Source organism: Pollachius pollachius, assembly GCF_949987615.1.
Source record: "Pollachius pollachius genome assembly, chromosome: 2".
In the NCBI taxonomy this organism is placed as follows: Eukaryota; Metazoa; Chordata; class Actinopteri; order Gadiformes; family Gadidae; genus Pollachius; species Pollachius pollachius.
The window spans coordinates 27,773,399-27,792,579 of record NC_136935.1 but is presented as its reverse complement, the minus strand read 5'-3'; the positions used below and the strand labels follow the sequence as shown (position 1 = coordinate 27,792,579).

The 19,181-nt window shown below is 46.0% G+C and overlaps 1 protein-coding gene across 4 annotated transcripts; it reads left to right on the top strand.

Moving 5' to 3' along the window:
- Positions 1 to 67: 67 nt before the first annotated feature.
- On the top strand, positions 68 to 18,399 carry LOC307071857 (uncharacterized protein). 4 transcript variants are annotated; one of them, XM_079730971.1, is made up of 24 exons: positions 68 to 1,264; positions 3,627 to 3,688; positions 4,521 to 4,550; positions 4,656 to 4,831; positions 6,034 to 6,147; positions 6,450 to 6,598; positions 7,924 to 8,148; positions 8,705 to 8,803; positions 9,015 to 9,052; positions 9,138 to 9,181; positions 9,896 to 9,924; positions 10,145 to 10,264; positions 12,346 to 12,477; positions 13,055 to 13,099; positions 13,270 to 13,440; positions 13,822 to 13,971; positions 14,131 to 14,682; positions 14,836 to 15,327; positions 15,626 to 15,829; positions 15,943 to 16,201; positions 16,600 to 16,872; positions 17,415 to 17,519; positions 17,850 to 17,971; positions 18,120 to 18,399. In XM_079730971.1, the coding sequence occupies exons 1-24, from the start codon at positions 383 to 385 to the stop codon at positions 18,174 to 18,176; spliced, it is 4,530 nt and encodes a 1,509-aa protein (XP_079587097.1). In that variant the 5' UTR covers positions 68 to 382; the 3' UTR covers positions 18,177 to 18,399. The 4 variants fall into 4 exon arrangements, with proteins under 4 accessions (XP_079587097.1, XP_079587096.1, XP_079587095.1 ...); XM_079730970.1 differs by having other exon boundaries at positions 6,450 to 6,610; positions 7,924 to 8,136; XM_079730969.1 differs by having other exon boundaries at positions 6,450 to 6,610; positions 10,148 to 10,264.
- The last annotated feature ends 782 nt before the right edge of the window (positions 18,400 to 19,181 follow it).

The window sequence follows — 19,181 nt, the reverse complement described above, 5'->3', positions numbered from 1 at the left end:
CGGCCACTGATATTCTGTCCCAGGTGTTGGGTTTTCAGTTTCCTCCTCCGACACAGCTGCCCGATGAGCTGGAGTCAGCCCTAGCCATCAGGGGCTCAAGGGACATGGACCACCGTCTCATGGACCATATGAACCAACCAAACCCACACCAAAACCAGGGTTCATCTGAGCCCAGTGGCCTACAGCAACAGCCCAGTGGGGTTCCCCCCTGATAATCAGCCAGGCCACCAGCAAGCGGTGGACTGGTCAAGATACCCACCACCCCAGTAAACTGTTTTCCGGTTCGTCAACTGCTTCCACCCACCAAGCTCAGAGACACCAGCTTCCTGGTGCGCAGCAGCAGCAGAGACACCAGCTCCCTGGGGGGCAGCAGCCCCAGAGCATGCAGAGCTGGAGTGCCTCTGGTTCTCCCTCTCCTCAGGCACCAGGCTCTCAGAGTGGAGGCAATGGTGGCAGAGGTGGAGGTGGTGGTCTGGACATGCAGGGGTTATACACCCCAGAGAGTGCAGGAAGCATCCTGGCTAGCTTTGGACTGTCCAATGAGGACCTTGAGGTGCTGAGTCACTATCCCGATGATCAGCTGACCCCCGACACTTTACCATTCATTCTCCGGGACATCCAAATCCACAAGTCACGCAGCACTCAAGGCATGCCGCCGCCAGCCTCCTGCTCCTCGCCCGTGAGGATGGGACACTCAGCCTCCGACAGCGTCTCCAGCCTCCTCAGGGTGACCCAGACAGCGGGCCAGGTCATTGACTATGGCCATGCGAGTCGTGCGACTGAAGAGGGCAGTGGCAGAGAAACCTTCAAGCGAGAGCAGTTGTCCAACGAGAGAACTGTGAAGATGGTTTACTCGGCGCCACCGCCCGCCACGACCAAACACAAATCAGAAACGCATGAGCGGCGTCACATGCGTTTGGAACCTTCAGCCGAGTCAAACAAGCACGGAGATCTGGACTACCGCCATCCCAGCAGCGAGAACCGCAAGGCCAAAAGGTCCCCCGCGAGAGAGTTTGCTTCCAAATATCTCCGTCCGGATCGTGATTACCGGCGGGACGGAGCCGAACCGAGGCCGACGTCTGAAACCCGCAGCGAGAAGCTGTCGTCCAGACAACCCTCCTCCTCTGCATCCTCGTCCAAACCACAGAGCAGCAGCACCAAGAGATTACCGGCTCCCACCATGATATGTGATTTCTCAGCAGAGCCACCAAAGGTCTATCCTCATACCTGTTCGCTGTGCAACGCACAGTGTGATCGGGCCGAGGTAAGTGCCACCATGACATCATCTCAGTGTCCACCTGGGCTCTGTAGGGGCCGATTGATTCTTTTGACTATGAAGGCTATTTTTCAAAAAAGCACCAAATATAATAATTTATTTGTTCTTCTTTAATCCAATGGTTAAGTTTTTTTTTTTTAAAATTCACCAGTATAGTATATGGCCAGACATAACTTCCCATTTGCATCGCTGGCAAGGCTTTTTTTGTATATGATCAAATTGATGATGCACTTTCGCCACCACCACCATTGTGGAAGGAGTTGTGTTGTTACTCCGCTAACGTAGCCATTGGAATTGTATTCTTATGTAATGGGTACTGCTTTAGTGACTAAATGTGCTTAAATAGCACCAATGTTTTTGTCTTTTGTACATCAATATTTCCACCTCAGTATTTTCTTACAACAGCCTTTTTTTTTTCTCTTTGAATTTTATTCTTCCTATACAAAGAGAGAATCTGCCTTTTCCCAGGGACTAAGCATTTGATGTTTTAAGATCAAGGTCAGTCAATGGGTCCAAATAACACACCCAGGTGGAATCCTCGTCTATTTGTGGAACCATGGGGCTAAAATATCACGGCTATTCAAAATGTTTCTAATGTTTATGTTCTTGTCTACTTGGACAGCAAACCTCTAGTTTTTACAGCTCCTGGTTTATTACTTTAGATGCGGTTTGTGTTTTCGGCTCAAAGACTATTTCACTTACAAAAGATGCCCTCGAATGCTTCATGCAGGGAACAAAGGAAAGGTTTTCTTGGTAATTCAAAGGCGCTATAGATAATACAGGCCCTATGCCTTAAGCTGCATTGTGTAATGGTTTGGCCAACCTCCACAAAATAGCGGGCAGCATATTAACAGAAGGTTTTGGAGCCAACCCTATTGTGAGAGCTGAGATGATACGCCCTCTGGGCAGCACAGCCTCTTCCCCTCGCGTTGGGCAGCGGGGCAGGCTCCACGCTTGAGTGACAGCAATCGCCTCTTGAGGTACAAAGTGGTATTCTGAGACAGTTACGGCCTACTTTAGATGGGCTTACTCAAAGGTAGTGTTGGAATTTATTTTAAAAGACATTTTTTATATTTGTTGAAATTCTCTTAACCTGACGGCTATCAGTAAATCAAATACTCAGAAACAATTCTTCCAGTAACTGGCTGTTGCAGGCCTTTTAAAAACCTATCAAATAATTTCATTCTCCCCGACTGGAATGATTGAATGGCTTAGCTGTCTGTTTCCCTACCTCACCGGTGACCTAGGCCCAACTGGCCCGTGCACTCATTGCACAAGGCGTCGAGCGCAACGCTAGGCAGACCTATTGCTAGGTTAGCTTCAAAATCTAGCTTACTCCAGCTGGCTTCTCCAAATTGCTTGCATACCTATGACAACAATGGGGAGTTAATCTTCAGCTTGCTTTGCTTGCTATAGATTTGCTTATGTAGTCAACAAAAATGACAATATCATAGGTAAGCATAATGCAGAGAAATGGAGGCAAATGTGACCTATATCCAAGATATGTATGATGTTTGAAGTCATGAACACTGAATCATCATGACCACTGAAATGATTCGCTATATTGTCTGTTTGCGAGTACACTGCCATATTTTCATATCTCCGTGCTTATGGTCATTTGAGAATGTGTATATGGCTATGATATGAGGTTGACACAAACTACTGGTTACACCTGTTTCAACATCAATACATACTTTCACACCTGGCTATGGATTTAAATCATTCTGAATATTAAAGTCGTGCGTCTTTTATTTTATACATGTTGCTGTATTTTAAAAATCAAACAATGCAGAAAAATAGGCAAACACCTCTCCTTAAAGATTTTACTTTTTTTTTTACTGCCACAGTTGTATATTCCCCAGAGTCATGGGGTCAGCGATCTGTAAAGTACAAATCCTATTGATTTCATCCAGTCTCCATAATTTTCATGTTTTCCAAGCATAGAAACTATTTCTAACTGCTCCTTTAAACCAACGTACATGGCATACTCCAAGATGTTCGGAAAATAACCTTTCTGTGTAACAAAATAGGCTTCTGCTCTGCTGGAAGCACAGTTGTATAGCCATAATATTGTATATCCATAAGAAACACAATTCAGACTGGAAGCACTGTACTGCACTTTACATGAATGGCATTCTGTTTCTGGTATGAGGTAATTCGGGACCAAATCTTCAAGGAATAAAGTAAAAAAATGTAATTCAATGTCACGCGATTCAGATATCATGTGATGCAAGCTACCTCTCCTGGGAAGAATGCATTTATGTTAGGTATGGCAGTATGGCCATCTCTTCTCTTGGTTGGGGTTTATCTCTTTGTGTCCTAACAGTATTGTGCTCTCTCTTCACTACAGGATTGGACAGACCATGTCAATACAGTGAACCACACCGCCGCCTGTAGAGACCTTCGCAACAAGTGAGGCTTTTTCTATGTCCGCATCAGGCTGTAAACTGAATGTCCTTGGCAAAGAAAAATCTAGTACTTGAAACAGAAATGTTGTTTTGGCGTTTGCCAGCCATTGAGACTTTCAGATTGTCTTTGGGTACTCTTATCTGTAAAATGGGTTGTTATTAATTTGGTTGCAAAGCAAGCAACACTATTTCTATTCACTGTCGTAACCTTTTTAATATTCTTCCGCCTCATTTTCCGTAAGTATCTCCTCATCATACAGTTTTTGAGGGATCGACACCAAACCTCTACCAAAAAGTCTGGCAAATATCAGTGCAGTTTCCGTCTGCTTTTACAGACCAACCATTGTACACATTTTGATTATCAATGATAATAATAATAAAGAATATAGAAAGTGAATGGGCAGAAATAAACCAAATGTGTTCCATATTTAAACTGGAGGTAAGCAGGACTCCATGAAGTGAAATACCACTTTGAATACCGGGGCAGCTCTAACCCACGCTGAGCCACCATTATTCCGTCATCACAAGGCTGCTTCCAAGGGACTTCGGGGCTCAACACATTTGCGATCAATAACTATTTGGATGAAAATACATTTGAAAGGACATTGGTTTGTCATAGTTTTTTCCCATTGCATTTTTTAAATGTTTAAATTTGTTAGAACGGATGTTCTAACAAGGTTTAATTTAGGAGCTGGTGCACATTTATTTCAGTTTGCGGCAGTTGCTGCATTTACAGAAGCTATAACAGCTAGCCAATTTATTGTCAATTTAACTCTGATCTTATATTTCCTTACCAGCTTAACTCCACCTTGTCTAACGGGTGTGTCTATCTCTAGGTACCCCGATTTGAAACCTGAAAGACCACGGTCAGTTCCCCTATGTTTTTAGTATTATTTTAAAAGGACATGTTGGTTTTGTCTGTGTCCTTTCACCTTGTCTACTGTAATCCTTGATCCATGATATGGTTTCAGGAAGGACCACGATGGAAGTCGGAGCCCATGGCCGGCCAGAGGCCACACCAGCTCCCGCTCCCTCTCCTGGTCCCCCAGCCCGTCCCCCAGTAAACACAGACCGGGGCCCCTTCGCCACCGGCCCCACGCCAAGCCCTACCCTGCCCCCCGCCCCCACAGCCATCAGCGCCACTCAGGTAGGAAAACACCTGTTGTAAAGACGTCATCATCTTGATCTCTTGTTTACCTTGACCATTCAGAGATATTATCTTTGTACAAACAAGTGGATTATTATTATATATTTGAGGGCCTTTTGGTGTTTAGAAATGCCATTGGTTATGTTGTATGTTTCAGTTTGAGACTTTAGTATTAGAATTGAATAGATGAATTAGGTGAGTGCTGCATGCAGCGCTCAACTATTGTTCTTCTTAGGTTTCTTTCTTTCTTTCTTTCTTTCTTTCTTTCTTTCTTTCTAATTCTCTACAAACTTTGGGACCTATCTCCTTCCTCAATTTGTCACCTAGAAACTCCATTCCAATTTGAAAATGTTCAGAATAGCTTGGAATCGTGCGCCTCTTTTAAGATATTCTACTTTTTGAAATACTATCTTTTTTTTTAACATGGGAGTCAATGGGAGGACGGCAGAGCCGTCCTCCCATTACTTTAACTGTTTACGACCTAACTAAATCATTTTTCAACCGTTTATCTTCATTCAAACCATTTAACAAATCTATACATTTGTATGTTCAATAATATCCAAATGCAATTTTGATATCATTTATACTTTCTTCAGAATCACAGTTTTAGTTTCATACCGACTTCGTTTTCAGTTGGTCTCATTGATTTACGTTGACGCTGGAGCGTGAGGACGTTCGGCAGTGTTGCCAGATTGAGCGGTTATTCCCATCGGATTGCGCACACACACACCACACACACACCACACACACACACACACACACACACACACACACACACACACACACACCAGCAGTGCATGCCACTACATTTGACCTTTCAGATTCTACATTTTTAGCAATTCTTTGCGCTTTTCATTCAGCTGTCACTTTATTTGTTTCCAACCATGTACATTTTCTTAAATGGTGTGCATGTTTGCATTGTTTACTCCATTTAGACTTTTGAACTTTTGTTCATATTCTTCACTTGATTAAAGCCATTTAACGTTTCTTTCTCTTAATCTATGTGGCTAAGAAATATTTTCAACCTCACTTTTTACTACAGCACTGACTGCATTTTCTGCAGAAAATGCATTTTCTAGTTTGATATATTGTTCATATTAAATTGCCATTTTATCAGAAGGTTTGAATGTGTGCAAGGGGACTTTTGGATCCACTTGAATGAACAGCCCTTTCTGATCCCTGTCCTGCGTCTGCTCTCCAAGGTGATAGCTACCATTACGACCACCACCACCGCCGCCGCTCCCAGTCCAACAGCCCCAGCCCGGGCCACCACGCGGGGGGCCACCGGCCAGACAGGAGGTCCTCCGGGTCCCCAGGTACAGAGTCTCACGCTCTATGACCCCAAAGCTCACCACTAGCACTGTTGGTGTCTCCAGGCTGGGGGCTGTTGTGCTCTTGTCATCCCTGCTGCCTGTCATGAAGGGGTTCAGTCGTTGACCCTATGTGTCCTTATATTGAAAGTGTTTTCTGGTTTGTGCCTTGCTCTACCGGTGCTGCTCCCCCGTCAGCCTCTCCATCATCGTCTTGGGACATTTCACGTTCTTCGTGTTTGTGGGGGAGGAAGGACGGCGAGAGCAAATCGTTTTTTTTTTCTGATTAAGCCGACGTGCTTCCACAGGAAGCTCGTCTCGCCATGGCCTGAAGCGCACGTACGCCGACCCGCGCTCCAAGCAGGGCCCGCGCTCCAAGGCTGCAGCCCCGCGGGACACCGGCCGCGGGCCGGGGAAGACGGGGACCAAGCTGAAGCCCAGGCCGGTCGGGACCAAGGTGACGGACCCGGTTAGTCTCTGTCTGCCCCGGTCTCCCACTCTTTGCTCTGCATTTCTGGGAACATCTCATGAGCAGATTGGTTGTGATTGGTGATGATCTAGCACTAGTAGTCTCTAGAACGCACTTTGTTGAACCACAGACATGTTGTTGAACCATCGACATTAGGACGGTGTTGGAAAGCCCTTTGATAAGGGAGAACAAAACAAATACATTCTGTCATGTTTTTTTCTTGTATTTCTGAGTCCCAACAGCTGCACCCGGTCCAGCTGTTTTTTTGAACTAGGATTGACCATCACTTTAGTTTTGTGTATATAGCTACTTCAATTGTGATTGTTTGAATTAATTGTTGTCAGCCTCACTTGAAAGCCGCTTTGGATAAAAGTATCTGCTAAATGTAAAAAATTAAGGGGCATCTTTCCAACGTAAATGTCTAATGTAAAGTCATCATCATCAAGTTGTCTATAATAATGCCTGTATTGTTACAGACCGAGTGCCTGCATAGTTCCATGAGGCATTCTGTTTCTCTATGCTGAAGTGCACTATATTAAGGTCATACCTGCAAACTAGTCACCTTTCGAATACAATTGGAATACAATTCTCTGATCGGAATACAATTCTCTGATCGGAATAGAAGAGGTGGCGTAGTCCGCTATAATCGACATGGATACACTTATTCAAATTGGTTTGTGTGGGTGCGTCTACTTTTTAACTTAGAGCGATGGCCTCAGCAGCTGCAGTAGTTTGCAATTGGTCCGTCTGTACTTTTATGCACTCCGAACTTGACTGCTGTCAAGAAAAGTGGATATTTTGCCTGATTCACGTCTTTCTTATCACTCCGCAAGTAGTCCGGTAACTTATCAACCCCAGCGTGTCCAGTTGCTAAGCGTCCAGATGTGCGCTTACCACTTTTGTAAATGCCATATATACAGTACATTCGGATTGCATGATAGGAATAGATCTATTCCGATTAGAAATCTAATAGGATAAGAAGTGTCCATGTAAACGCGGCCACTGTAGCCTACCACTGGTTGTGCGGTGGACTTGCAGCAAATTTTGGAATTAATAGGCTTGAGTCGACTTGTCTTTAACATCAAGGCTTTCTTTTTTTTTTTTTGCAATAGGGTTTTTTCACCATAAGAAAATGTTGTCTTTTCCCATTCTTTTCTTCTGAGAGTACACCAAAGTGCTTAATTTACATGTTAAAATAGCTAAATTTGTCTGGGTGGGGATGCCCGCAGACCCCCCTACAACAGTTTAGGTTGTCAGCTTTTACAACCCTTATGAGTTTGCAGCTATGTAAGGCTCACACTGTGACTTCTCAGGCAACCAAAGGTCCCCCAGCTAAGAAGAAGAAGAAGGGGCCCAGCTGGCCCCCGCAGGGCTCCGGGGCTCAGGGACATCTTGTCCACCTGGCCGGCCTCCCTGTGGACGCCACCCTGCAGGAGGTGGCGGACCTTGTGGGGACGTTCGGCAAGAACACCATCAACCTGTTGGCTCCTCCTGAGGAGAGGAGCAGGGCCATGTCCGAAAGAAAGGTACTGAACTGGGTGAGCTCCACTAAACCAGTAACCACGCTCACCACAGATAGAAAGGTACTGAACTGGGTGAGCTCCACTAAACCAGTAACCACGCTCACCACAGATAGAAAGGTACTGAACTGGGTGAGCTCAACTAAACCAGTAACCACGCTCACCACAGATAGAAAGGTACTGAACTGGGTGAGCTCCACTAAACCAGTAACCACGCTCACCACAGATAGAAAGGTACTGAACTGGGTGAGCTCCACTAAACCAGTAACCACGCTCACCACAGATAGAAAGGTACTGAACTGGGTGAGCTCCACTAAACCAGTAACCACGCTCACCACAGATAGAAAGGTACTGAACTGGGTGAGCTCTCAAAGGAAACCAGTAGCCATGACAACATTGCTCCTATTCAACCAAAATCAGTTGCTTCATTTTCTCTGAAGTCTCTGGCATATTTTATATCATATTTTTAAATGTGTTCTGCACTACTCTTCTCAATACTTGACACAATGGACAATCTATTTTTGCATCTCATCTTTCCCTCCCTCCTCTTCTTCCTACACCCCCGACCACCCAGGCGTCGGTGTACATGGTGAAAGAGGAGGAGGCCCAGGCGCTGGTGGACTGCACCACCCTCAGTATCAGGCAGCAAGCGGTCACCGCCACCATAGCCAAGGTACAGAAACAGCAGACCACAGCGTAGGAGCGTGTCACAGGGACTATGACATGCCATGACTACCAACAATTGTCTAGCCTGTATTCCATACTGTCCATATTTCTTCCTTTTGCTGGAGTTATTGAATGGTTACCCTTTCATGAGACAAAATAAAGTGTGGGGAGTTTTATTAATCCAGAACACAAAATATTCATTTCTTTTTAATCTTTAGAGACCCGTGGTGGCGCAAGCAGCCCCCGACCTCAAAGGGTATGTGGTGTCTACCGTTTGATCACAACTCGCATGTTCTCTGCACTACTGTCTGATGGTAAAGATTTACATTCTCTCCTCACAGAAAGCCCAGCCGTGAACCCAAGAAACCTGCTGTCAGTGGCAAAGGTTTGTGTTTAACAAGTGCAATGCCTGTGCATAAAGAGGTCTATTAAGAGGAACCCACACTCGATGCTGCACCACTGTCAGTTGTACCCCTGCGTGGAATGAGGGCCCTGGAGCTTTTGCATGCCACTTGGTCCAGAGGGGCCAATCAAAACCGCTCCACAATGAGCTTCCTCGGGTCGTTGCGGGAGAGCGAGCTGTACGCGTCATGTACAATGTACATGACAAGCGGACCTTGTCAGCTTGTCATTAACAAGCTGACAAGGTCCCTTATCAATGCACTACACCGTATCTACGGCTTGCGATAGTAACGCACTACTGATCCAAGTGGGGCGTTCAGGGAGAACCGGTGTCCGAACAACTGCACTTCCTTTGGTCCATGTGGGGCCCGTTCTGAGCCTGTTCAGTGCCTGCGTCCAACGGGCCAATTGTTGTCGTTGCCTTCTGAATAATCGCTCATCCAGAACAACTTCCCACTCGACACAGCACATAGGGAGTTTTAAAACAGGATTGAAATGACTTCAGATGCAGGACGTTTACCAGTTAGTTTTTTCTCTCCACAATTTAGTAAACGGCAAATGTACAGCAAACTGTTGAGGATACCACAAAGGCCTTTAAAGTGAAACGTGTTTTACTCAACAATCACTTTGTATTTTAAGCATTTGTGATCATACTTCTAAATAGTACATTCAAATTTATTATTTTTTGCTCCAACAGGCAAAGCTCCACAGAAGGCTTTCAAAGAGGTAGGCACTACATCATGACCACTACCTGATCAGCGTTCAGTTTTAGTTGAAAAAGGAGTTATTGATTCATAGTTTTATCGGCCTCTTTGTAAATTAGCCAACTCTTCCATTTTCAATTAAGGCAATTGATGCAAATGTTATGGATGGATATTCATGGTATCCTTTTGGTGCATTCTCTTCTAAACAAGCGTCTTGTCCCATGGTCTGGTTTCGCCTCCAGAAGGGCATGGTGTTGATCCAGGGACTCCCCGACTCGGCGTGGACCAAGGCAGACCTCGTCGCCCTGGCCAAGCCCTTCGGTACCCCGTCAGACGTTGTCATCGCGAGAGGCTGCCAAAAGGTGGGTGTCCTGAGAGGCTTGCTCGCCCAAAATGCTGTGGTGTGAAACATGGAGATGGCTCTCCTGACTCTGGCTTCCCCTGGGCAGAGCATCTATGAAGAATATCAGACAAGTTAATGTGAAAATGATAGAATGTAAAAAAAATATATGGATGTTGCGTCCGTGACCAATGGGTTTAGCATGACTGAAGTTTGTTGAGGTTTCTGTCTTTTAACAGTCGCCATATGGAAACTCCACATTAGGAGCAGTGTTACATTGAGGGCGTTTAGATAACGTGTTTATTTTGGTTTTTTTTTAAAGAAATGAATTGTGAAATTATTGTTGAAATTCTTAAATGTTTTTATCAATACATTTGCCAACCAGGAGCTCTCAATATGCTCAACATGAGGAAGAACTTGGTGATGAGGTCCTAACTGAACGGCCCAAAAATAAATTGGCTCTGTCCAGGGGCGGAGCTACAGGGGGGCAAGGGGGGAACCTCCCCCCACTTTAGAGCTTTGCCTCCCCAACGGCCCCCAGCAACTTTTGTGTCCTTAAAAACACTCCTCAGGCCTCTCAAAGCAATGAAACAAACAATAAATGAACCAACGGTGTATAATTGGAGATAATCTTAGGCCCTGCCCCGTGCACTGCTGCAGCACAGCCCAGCAAAGAGTGACGACTCGCCTGTCCTGTGTATCGAAAAGCAGGGGTGCCCAATACGTCGATCGCGATCGACCGGTCGATCGCAACGGTAGTGCAGGTAGATTGCGCGACATTCCAAAAAATGTATAAAAACTTGCATTTAAAATGTAAAAAAATGATCATCCCTATGACATTTACCACTTGATTGACGAAAATTGTCTGTCAGACTTTGACAAACTGTTTCAAGACTGCTTTGCTTCAGACGATTGCTATATTTATGTGCCATCCATTTACGGAAAGTGTTACTCCCATCAAAAATTGCAGCACTGTTTCACCTTAACATGTCGGCAGTGGAGGAGGATTTTGATAGTACAAGCTGATTTTGAGCTGAAGTCCAGGGCAATGTGCTACCACATTGACTGCATTATTTGGCTCAACCTATTTATGATGTCAGCCTTTTCCCACATAAAGATTATTAAGGGCAAAACCATTCCACCATGACTGATGGTCATTTGGAACCCTGGCTGACTCCAGTCAGTGCAAGTCATCGGAGTATGTACTCAGTAGATATAAATAAAATCATTAAGTATTTTTGTATCTATGTAGATCATTTTGACCTGGTCATTTTGAATGTAACTCGCAAGCCTAAAAAGTGTGGGCACCCCTGAAGATGTCAGTGTCCCCTGGTAAAGTTTAAATCAACCAATTCAACTTAAAATTAATTTCTTTATTAATTTAATGTATGCTAAAGGCGATTGAGCATCAGCAATAACAGCACGTCCATTATTTAGCCAAAAGTGAAACGCTCGCTCATGGTGTGTAGAACCATTTTGCTTCTACACAAAAGCATTTCGCTTCTACACACCCCCCTTATTTTATTTTTTTGTCCCCCTTCAAAGAACTCTTGCCATCCTTTGCCACCCATGTAAAATTCTAGATCTGCCACTGGCTCTGTAACAAAGTAGTTCCCTCCCGTTTCTTCCCGTTGACAAACGGTTCATTTTGCCACCAAATGCCGCACGCCACCTCAAGGCCGTTAGAGGAACTACAAGATAGTGTGATGTTCCCCTAGACTGGGTAGCCCCGCCCATTCTGCCAGCGATTTGAGTTCGCCCTGCACAATAGGGCTGGGTATTGCCAGGTACCTCACAATTCAATTCAATTGAGCCAATTACCAAGCTGGCTGTTCCCCTTGGCGCGCTATAGGCTGGTTTAACACAATGACGACAGGGAAGCGACGGTAAGCAGCCAATCGCGTACAGAGTCAGTTGAACTAGGCCCGTTGATCACGCCTCTTGTGCTGAAGGAAATGACGCCAGCTTCCCCAGACCAACGTGCAATCTACGATTGAGATTGGTCTGGTGATAGCCAGACTAATGTTCCCCATGAGCCTCCGAACAGACGGTGATGGATGGCGCTTGCTATAACCGTGGAGCCCTTGTGTGTGGTTGTGCCAGGCGCTGCTGTGGCTGCCGGATGTGGCCTCCGCAGAAGAGATGGTGAAGGTCCATACCGTGACCCCGGTCCAGATGGAGGGTTCTCCGCTAGAGATGGTCAGCCTCAGGCTGCCCTGTACCCTCAAAACCCCTGTAAGTGTTTTCGTCCTGCTCTTGGTCTTGCCTCTGCTCCCTCTAGTGTACCCTCCTCCTCTCTCGTGCCCTCCTCTTTCCTAATCCTCCTCTTTCAATAATCAATCTTTGGCATTCGATTTTGTTTCTTAAAGTTCAGTCAAGGTAAGTGTAGTTGCGGTTGAAGGACATCAGAGTAAGGGGCATTGAGACTAGGAGGCTGTACTTGACTCTACTTTATCAGTAAAACAGAATACAAACAACTCCCAGTCGCCCTCCCTCTCGAGGGGAGAGGTTTGCTTTACCAGCTAATCTGCTGTCTTAAATACAAGGCTAGCGTTATGTTGATGGGAAGAAAACATTTCTGGCTAAACGTTGTGTTTAACACTCTTAACCACATTGTTGTAGTGGAGACTTTACATTTTACATCTGCACTCATTATAACTTACCTACAGCACCTTTTGATCTTACCAACATATTCTATCGAGATCATGTAATACAACATGATAGTACTTCTTTGTTAATAAAATATTTTTGTTTTATAAATGTTTTTCCCACCAAACTGAACGATTTTTATCATATTTTTAATGTTGTGCAGGTGGCCTTGTACAATCTGTTGAAGAGGTCACCAGAGAACACAGAGGTGAGTTTGAATCCCTGTCCTCACATATTCCTGTGTTCCATTTGTGTTAGTCTTGAGGCATAGAAAGTGTGTACAGGATGATGGTGGGGAGAAGAGATTTAGTGCAGATGCTAGCGCGTGAGGATTTCTGCTTGACACCAACATCTTGTCCTTGATCCCTTCTTTACAAGGAGGATGACGCGGTGCCTGGTCCCCTGGGGGAGGCGCCCTGCCCCACGGGATGGAAGAGTGTGGTGGTGATCACCAATGTACCAGCCACGCCCTCGGGCCCCGATGAGGTTATCCAACTGGTCCGGCGACTTGGTCCGATACGGAACTTTCTAGTGCTTGAGAACCACATGGTAAGACACTATTATTATATACCTCTCTTAATTAAAAATCTTAACCGGGGAGTCCCTTCCCTCTCTGCTCCCTCCCACGCTACTTTTCTCGGTAGTGTTGCATTTATCGTCCTGGTGATTGATAAGCTTGATGGATTCCCTGAACCAATCAGTGTAGAGATGTCCTGGCTGGTCATAAACACCCTTAAAGGGTCTAAAATCAAAACGGTCTCATACAGAGGCAGGAGACGTAAACACAAACTGATATTCTTGCACCCAAATAATAGCTCTTAAACTTTATCCACAGAAGTTTTAACATTTGATTAAATACCTGAGGCATTTGGTTGTTGTGATGTTTGTTAATATTTTCCAACTCTCCTCCCAAAACATCTTAAATGCCAGACCATCTGCGAGATGGAGACGCCACAGATGGCGCTTTATGTTTTCAGACGCTTCCAGAGGTTCCCGGCCATCGCCCAGAACAAGGTCTTGTTGTTTACCCGCGAGGCCGACCCCAAACTGAAGGCCTCCGCCGATCTCCATGTGACCAAGGTACGTCTGTCAGACATTCAGCAGACTAGCTGTGGTTTGGCAGTTCTTATGGTTTGACTTGCCCCTAACCCTAAGTGGGACTGAGACTTTGTCTGTTCTCAAAGCCAACATTTCCATTCCAATCTGACCTGTCTGATGTTTTGTTTTCCATCTTAAAAGTCTTCGCCTGCCAACGGTGACAAGAGCCAGAAGAAGCCAGCAGCTGTCAGGGACAACGCGGACAGAAGAGCAGAAACCAAGACGGGCAAAGCTGAGGGCAAGGGACAAGTACCTGAGCCCGCATGCATCCAGGACCTCCAACCCAAGACAGAGGGAATCAAGGCTGCAGAGGAACCGATGACTGCAGTTGAACCTCAGGCTGCAGTGGAACCTCAGGCTGCAGTGGAACCTCAGGCTGCAGTGGAACCGATGACTGCAGTGGAACCTCAGGCTGCAGTGGAACCTCAGGCTGCAGATGAACTCCAGGCTGCAGATGAACCTCAAGCTGCAGTGGAACCGAAGACTGCAGTGGAACTCCAGGGTTCAGTGGAACAGAAGACTGCAGTGGAACCAATCGCTGCAGTGGAGAAGCAGGATGCATTGGAACCAAACGCTGCAGTTGAGAAGCAGGATACATTGGAACCACAGGTGTCGGGGGTTCCTCCCCTTGGAAAGAAAACCAAGACACCTCACACTGATGCTGCAGAGGGCATGACGCCTGAACTGCCCAAGGTACTTCAATCATTCCCAAAAAGGCCATGTCTGAAGAAGTCACTCAGGCTTTCCCTATAAAGTTAAGATGGTACTTCCAAGGCGGGTTAATCATTCTTTCTGTTTTGCTAAATGTCTTGTATCTGCAAATCACCTCTTGAACATTTCCTTCAGGTCACCCCAGCGATGGTGGAGGCGCTGCTGGAGGAATGCAGGACAAGGAGTCTGAGCCGGCAGGGCAACCTGGAGGCAGCAGTCCTCCCCTCCAACACCGCCGCCGCTGCCAGGCTACCACAGACCCCCCAAAAGAAGAAGTCTGCAGGCGGGCTGCCGGAGAAGAAGGAGCGAAGCCGAGAGGAGGGGAGAAAGAGGCAGGAGAAGGACTTGGAGAGGGAGGCCCGGCGGGACAGGGAGAGGAGAGACCGCAGAGACCGGGAGCGGGTTCGGGAGCGGGAGTGGGAGAGAGAGGAGAGGAGGAAGAGGGACCGCGACCTGGGCTGGAGGGGGGAGGAAGAGAGAGAGAGAAGGGACAGAGAGCGCTATGAGGGATCCAGAACCCAGCGGGAGGGCTCCTCCGGCTCCAAGTCCTCCGGGATATCGGAGGGGAGTCGGCTGAGCTCCAGGAGGGATGGCCCCGAGAGGAGTACGGCTGAGAAGGCCAACAAGGTGAGGAAGATACACGCCCTGATCAGAGTCAGTGCGCTTGAGGACACCGGCTATAAGTCACCACAGCAGCCTCTACATAAACAAGTATCTTCATATATTATGCTCTCAAATAACTTTTGTGTGTTATGTAGAAAGTTATTTCATTTTTGAAGTAGTGATCCCAATAAAATCACACGTGGACTTCAACATTGACGTTCCATCAATGTTCTGCATAGCTTTGTTCTCTTGTCCTGGCCTCATGAAACGACCACATGTTGAAGTGCAAACTTCAGTTCTCTGTTCCCTGTGTCAACCGGAGGATGTGGACGAGGAGGAGATGGATTGCTTCCCGTTTGACCTGGACAACTTTGTGACGGTGGACGAGGTGGGGGACGTGGCGGACCTCCCAGACGTCTCCTCTCTTCCCGAACTCATGGAGACAGACACGGGGGTCGTGGAGGCGGTCACCAGTGCTGCAGCATCACGAGACGCGCCTGCAGCCGCCTCACAGGAGGAAACGCAGGTATGCAGCGCTTTGAGGTCACAAACACAATGAGTGAGGTTTCTTTATGAATAACTACAAAAAAGATAAGCTTCAGAAGGAATCATGATTGCTTTTTCCTGTTCTCTGCATAGGCCACAGCGTCACTCAGCGCCTTAGTGGAGGGCATGGCTGCTGAAGACCCGCCCCCGGGGCCTGACTCCCAGCCTGGGGACCCAGTGGACTCTGATCATCAGCAGGGGGACCCGGCCTCCAAGGTCCACCCTGATCCACTCAAATCCCCAAGCCCCTCAGATGAGTCCTCGCCCCGGGACCACAAACCCCCGGGCCAGAAGGTGTCCCCCTCGGAGGCAGAGGCCACAATCAAACCAGCAGGAACCACCCCAGTATTGGGTACGTACCAGCTCATCTTGATTCAAGTGATGCCTTGATGTGTACTCTTCATCACCCCTAGAGTCAGTATGGTACCTTACCGTCCATAAAGAATTTCATACACTGCAGCAAGGGTCAGGTAATCGGGCCCAAATCTAAGATTCAGTTTGTTGACATGCACATTTGAAAGCCAATAATTCCAGTGTCACTCGACTATGAAAACTTAAAGGTATTGAATCTGTTTTGTGGGATTGCCTTCTTCACACCCAAAGGGTAAACCATTGCTGCTTAAATACATTATCCGGCCAACGGTAAAATTTAAATAGCTTTGTTACAAATGTTTATGAACATGCGTAGAGAAAACAAATGACCACTGTAAATATTCCACTTTTCTATTCTTGTTCCCATTGTCTCAATAGTGGAGGAGAGCAGGTCCCATTCCATTTCTGTGGTCCCGTCTTTCCCAGCATGCGCCGTGGTCATAGCGGGCGACGCCCCCAGTGTTGGGTCAAAGCCCTCCTCCCCTGGCGGACGTTCGCCAGATGACACCACAGAAGAAGAAGAGAAGGTGGAGCCCTGTCCGGACCCCACCCAGGTGAAGGAGGAAGTGGAGCCGAGAGCTCCAGGGGAGCCAGAGGGCCAGACCGGGAGCGAGGGGGGGGAGGACGCGCTGCCCTCCGATGCAGGGGAAGGTACGTCTGATCTGCTCTAAGAGTGAACACTTTTACCCTGTTCACTCAGTTAACTGAGTAAACCATTCACTGAACGTAAGATGAACATGGGCTGATCAGTAATGTGGGTTTGTACGTTGTGGCCATGTGATCACGTTAAGGATTCAAAATGACCACCTTCAAGCTTAATGGATTAATTCTCACATTATAGAATTGATGTTTAAAACACAGTAGGTGCTAAAACAGCCGTGGCAGAGCTACATTTCCGACAAGACGCAGATGGGAATTAAAGGAACACTGGAGGATTTTTCAACCTTGAATCACTTTTTGTAATTAGACCAGTATTCAGCGAACACTGCAGCCGAGAGAACGTCTGAAATTGGGTCCAGGTTGAATTTCTATTTATTTTCAGGTCACTGCAAAACAGCTAGAGCGTCAAATATTATGCTACCCAAAGGGCACATAGAGTGACTGGTCTGTAACATGAATAATAGCTCCGTAACAGTCCCAGAATGATTATGTAGATTATGGAGCCATCTCTAACAGAAGATATACCATTTCAGTGAAGGAGCAGGGCTCGGAGGACCTGGAGAAGAGCGAGGTGGTGAGCAGGAAGAGCTCTCCTGGAGACGACGCCCTTATGCCCTTTGACCCCAGCAGTCCTGTTGGTAAGAGCCTTGGTTCTCGTCTGTATCCTCACACTGCGGTTGACCAGAGTCAGTCAGTGGAGATCTGTATATATGGACATATATACAGGTATTTAAACCGGTGATGTTATGGCCTCACTTTGGACCGGTCCAAACCAGTCCAATGACTTCATGAGTCTCCGCAAGATGGATCAAATCCTTACACAAAAATTAAACACTTTTTAAAGATATGTATTTTATTAGGCAACATTTTGGGCATTGTTTTACAGAATTTTGATTGGTAAATAGTGTAATTCGTTTTTAGAAATTTGTGTAAACTTTCTAATGCCTAACTTTCTCAATGATTTTCAGGTTTGGAGTTCCTGGTTCCAAAGACCGGATTCTTCTGCAAAGTGTGCAACCGTTTCTTCACCGGAAGCCAGGAGGCACAAATCAGCCACTGCAAGACACTCAAACATTATGAAAGCCTGCAGGTGGAACCTCAACATTAATTCATAGTTAAATATGTCAAATGAATATGAATACATTATGTGTATTATTAATTTATAAAACCAGTTCATGTTAGTTGAAGTGACGGTTCAGTACAAAGATTAACCTCAATTTTTTTTTTCTGTCTTTCAGAAATATTTACAGCCCAAGAAGACGGCAAAACCTCCTGGCAAATCTACCACCAGCTAGGTTCGCCCAAGACGACCTGAACATCTATCATTCCTTGCCTTTTTTAAACAGTTTCTCCATGTTGACGACTTAGTTGGAGAAGAGGGTCCAGTGTTTTTCTTTTTGTAAAGAATTTGTTCCTTTTCATTTTGTGTTGTTGATTTGCTGGTTACAATATATTAATTCATTTATTGAAAGTGGAAGCAGGTTGCTATGCCTAATAAAAGAGGATTTTATTAACTTACCTTCATGGTCACCATTTATTCAAACTTTTAAATCGTTAAGATCATTTTCATTCTGCCTTATGCTTCAAATTTGCCAATGCTACACAATTGCCAAAGGAAAGGCTTCATACACAGCCCATGTTAACTACACATCATAGGCTCCAGCCCATGTTAACTACATATCATGGGCTCCAGCCCATGTTAACTACACATCATATTCTCCAGTCCATGTTAACTACACATCATATGCTCCAGCCCATGTTAACTACACATCATAGGCTCCAGCCCATGTTTACTACACATCATAGGCTCCAGCCCGTTAACTACACATCATAGGCTCCAGACCATGTAAACTATGCATCATAGGCTTCAGCACATGTTAACTATACATCATAGGCTCCAGAACATATTAACTACACATCATAGGCTTCAGCAAATGTTAACCACACATCATAGGCTCCAGCCCATGTATTTACTCCGCAAAGTCGAACCAGGGTTGGTAACAGACAACGAGCCTCGTGGGTCTCATTGATGACATAGCGGCCCTGAATTGCCTCTGTCCTCAAGAATGCCGCTTTAGGGATGTCATTAGTTTTATTAAAGTTGCAGCATAAGCCTTAGCATTTAGATGTGTTAGGCACTGAAGCTGGCTTAGGTGGCTAACATTGTTCTAGTGACGTTTACTCTAGGCTGCACATTATTTGCATTCTGTATGTTTCTTGTTCTCTTATATCAAGAACAAAAGGTGGACCTGTTTGCTACAGGGTATCCCGTTCACTCTGAGGTGGACCTGTTTGGTACA

Coding starts and splice junctions, on each gene's coding strand:
- LOC307071857 (XM_079730968.1), top strand. CDS start 383: ATGCAGAGCTGGAGTGCCTCTGGTTCTCCCTCTCCTCAGGCACCAGGC. Junction 8,804..9,014: donor TCACCGCCACCATAGCCAAG/GTACAGAAACAG, acceptor TTTAATCTTTAG/AGACCCGTGGTGGCGCAAGC. Junction 12,478..13,054: donor CCTGTACCCTCAAAACCCCT/GTAAGTGTTTTC, acceptor AATGTTGTGCAG/GTGGCCTTGTACAATCTGTT.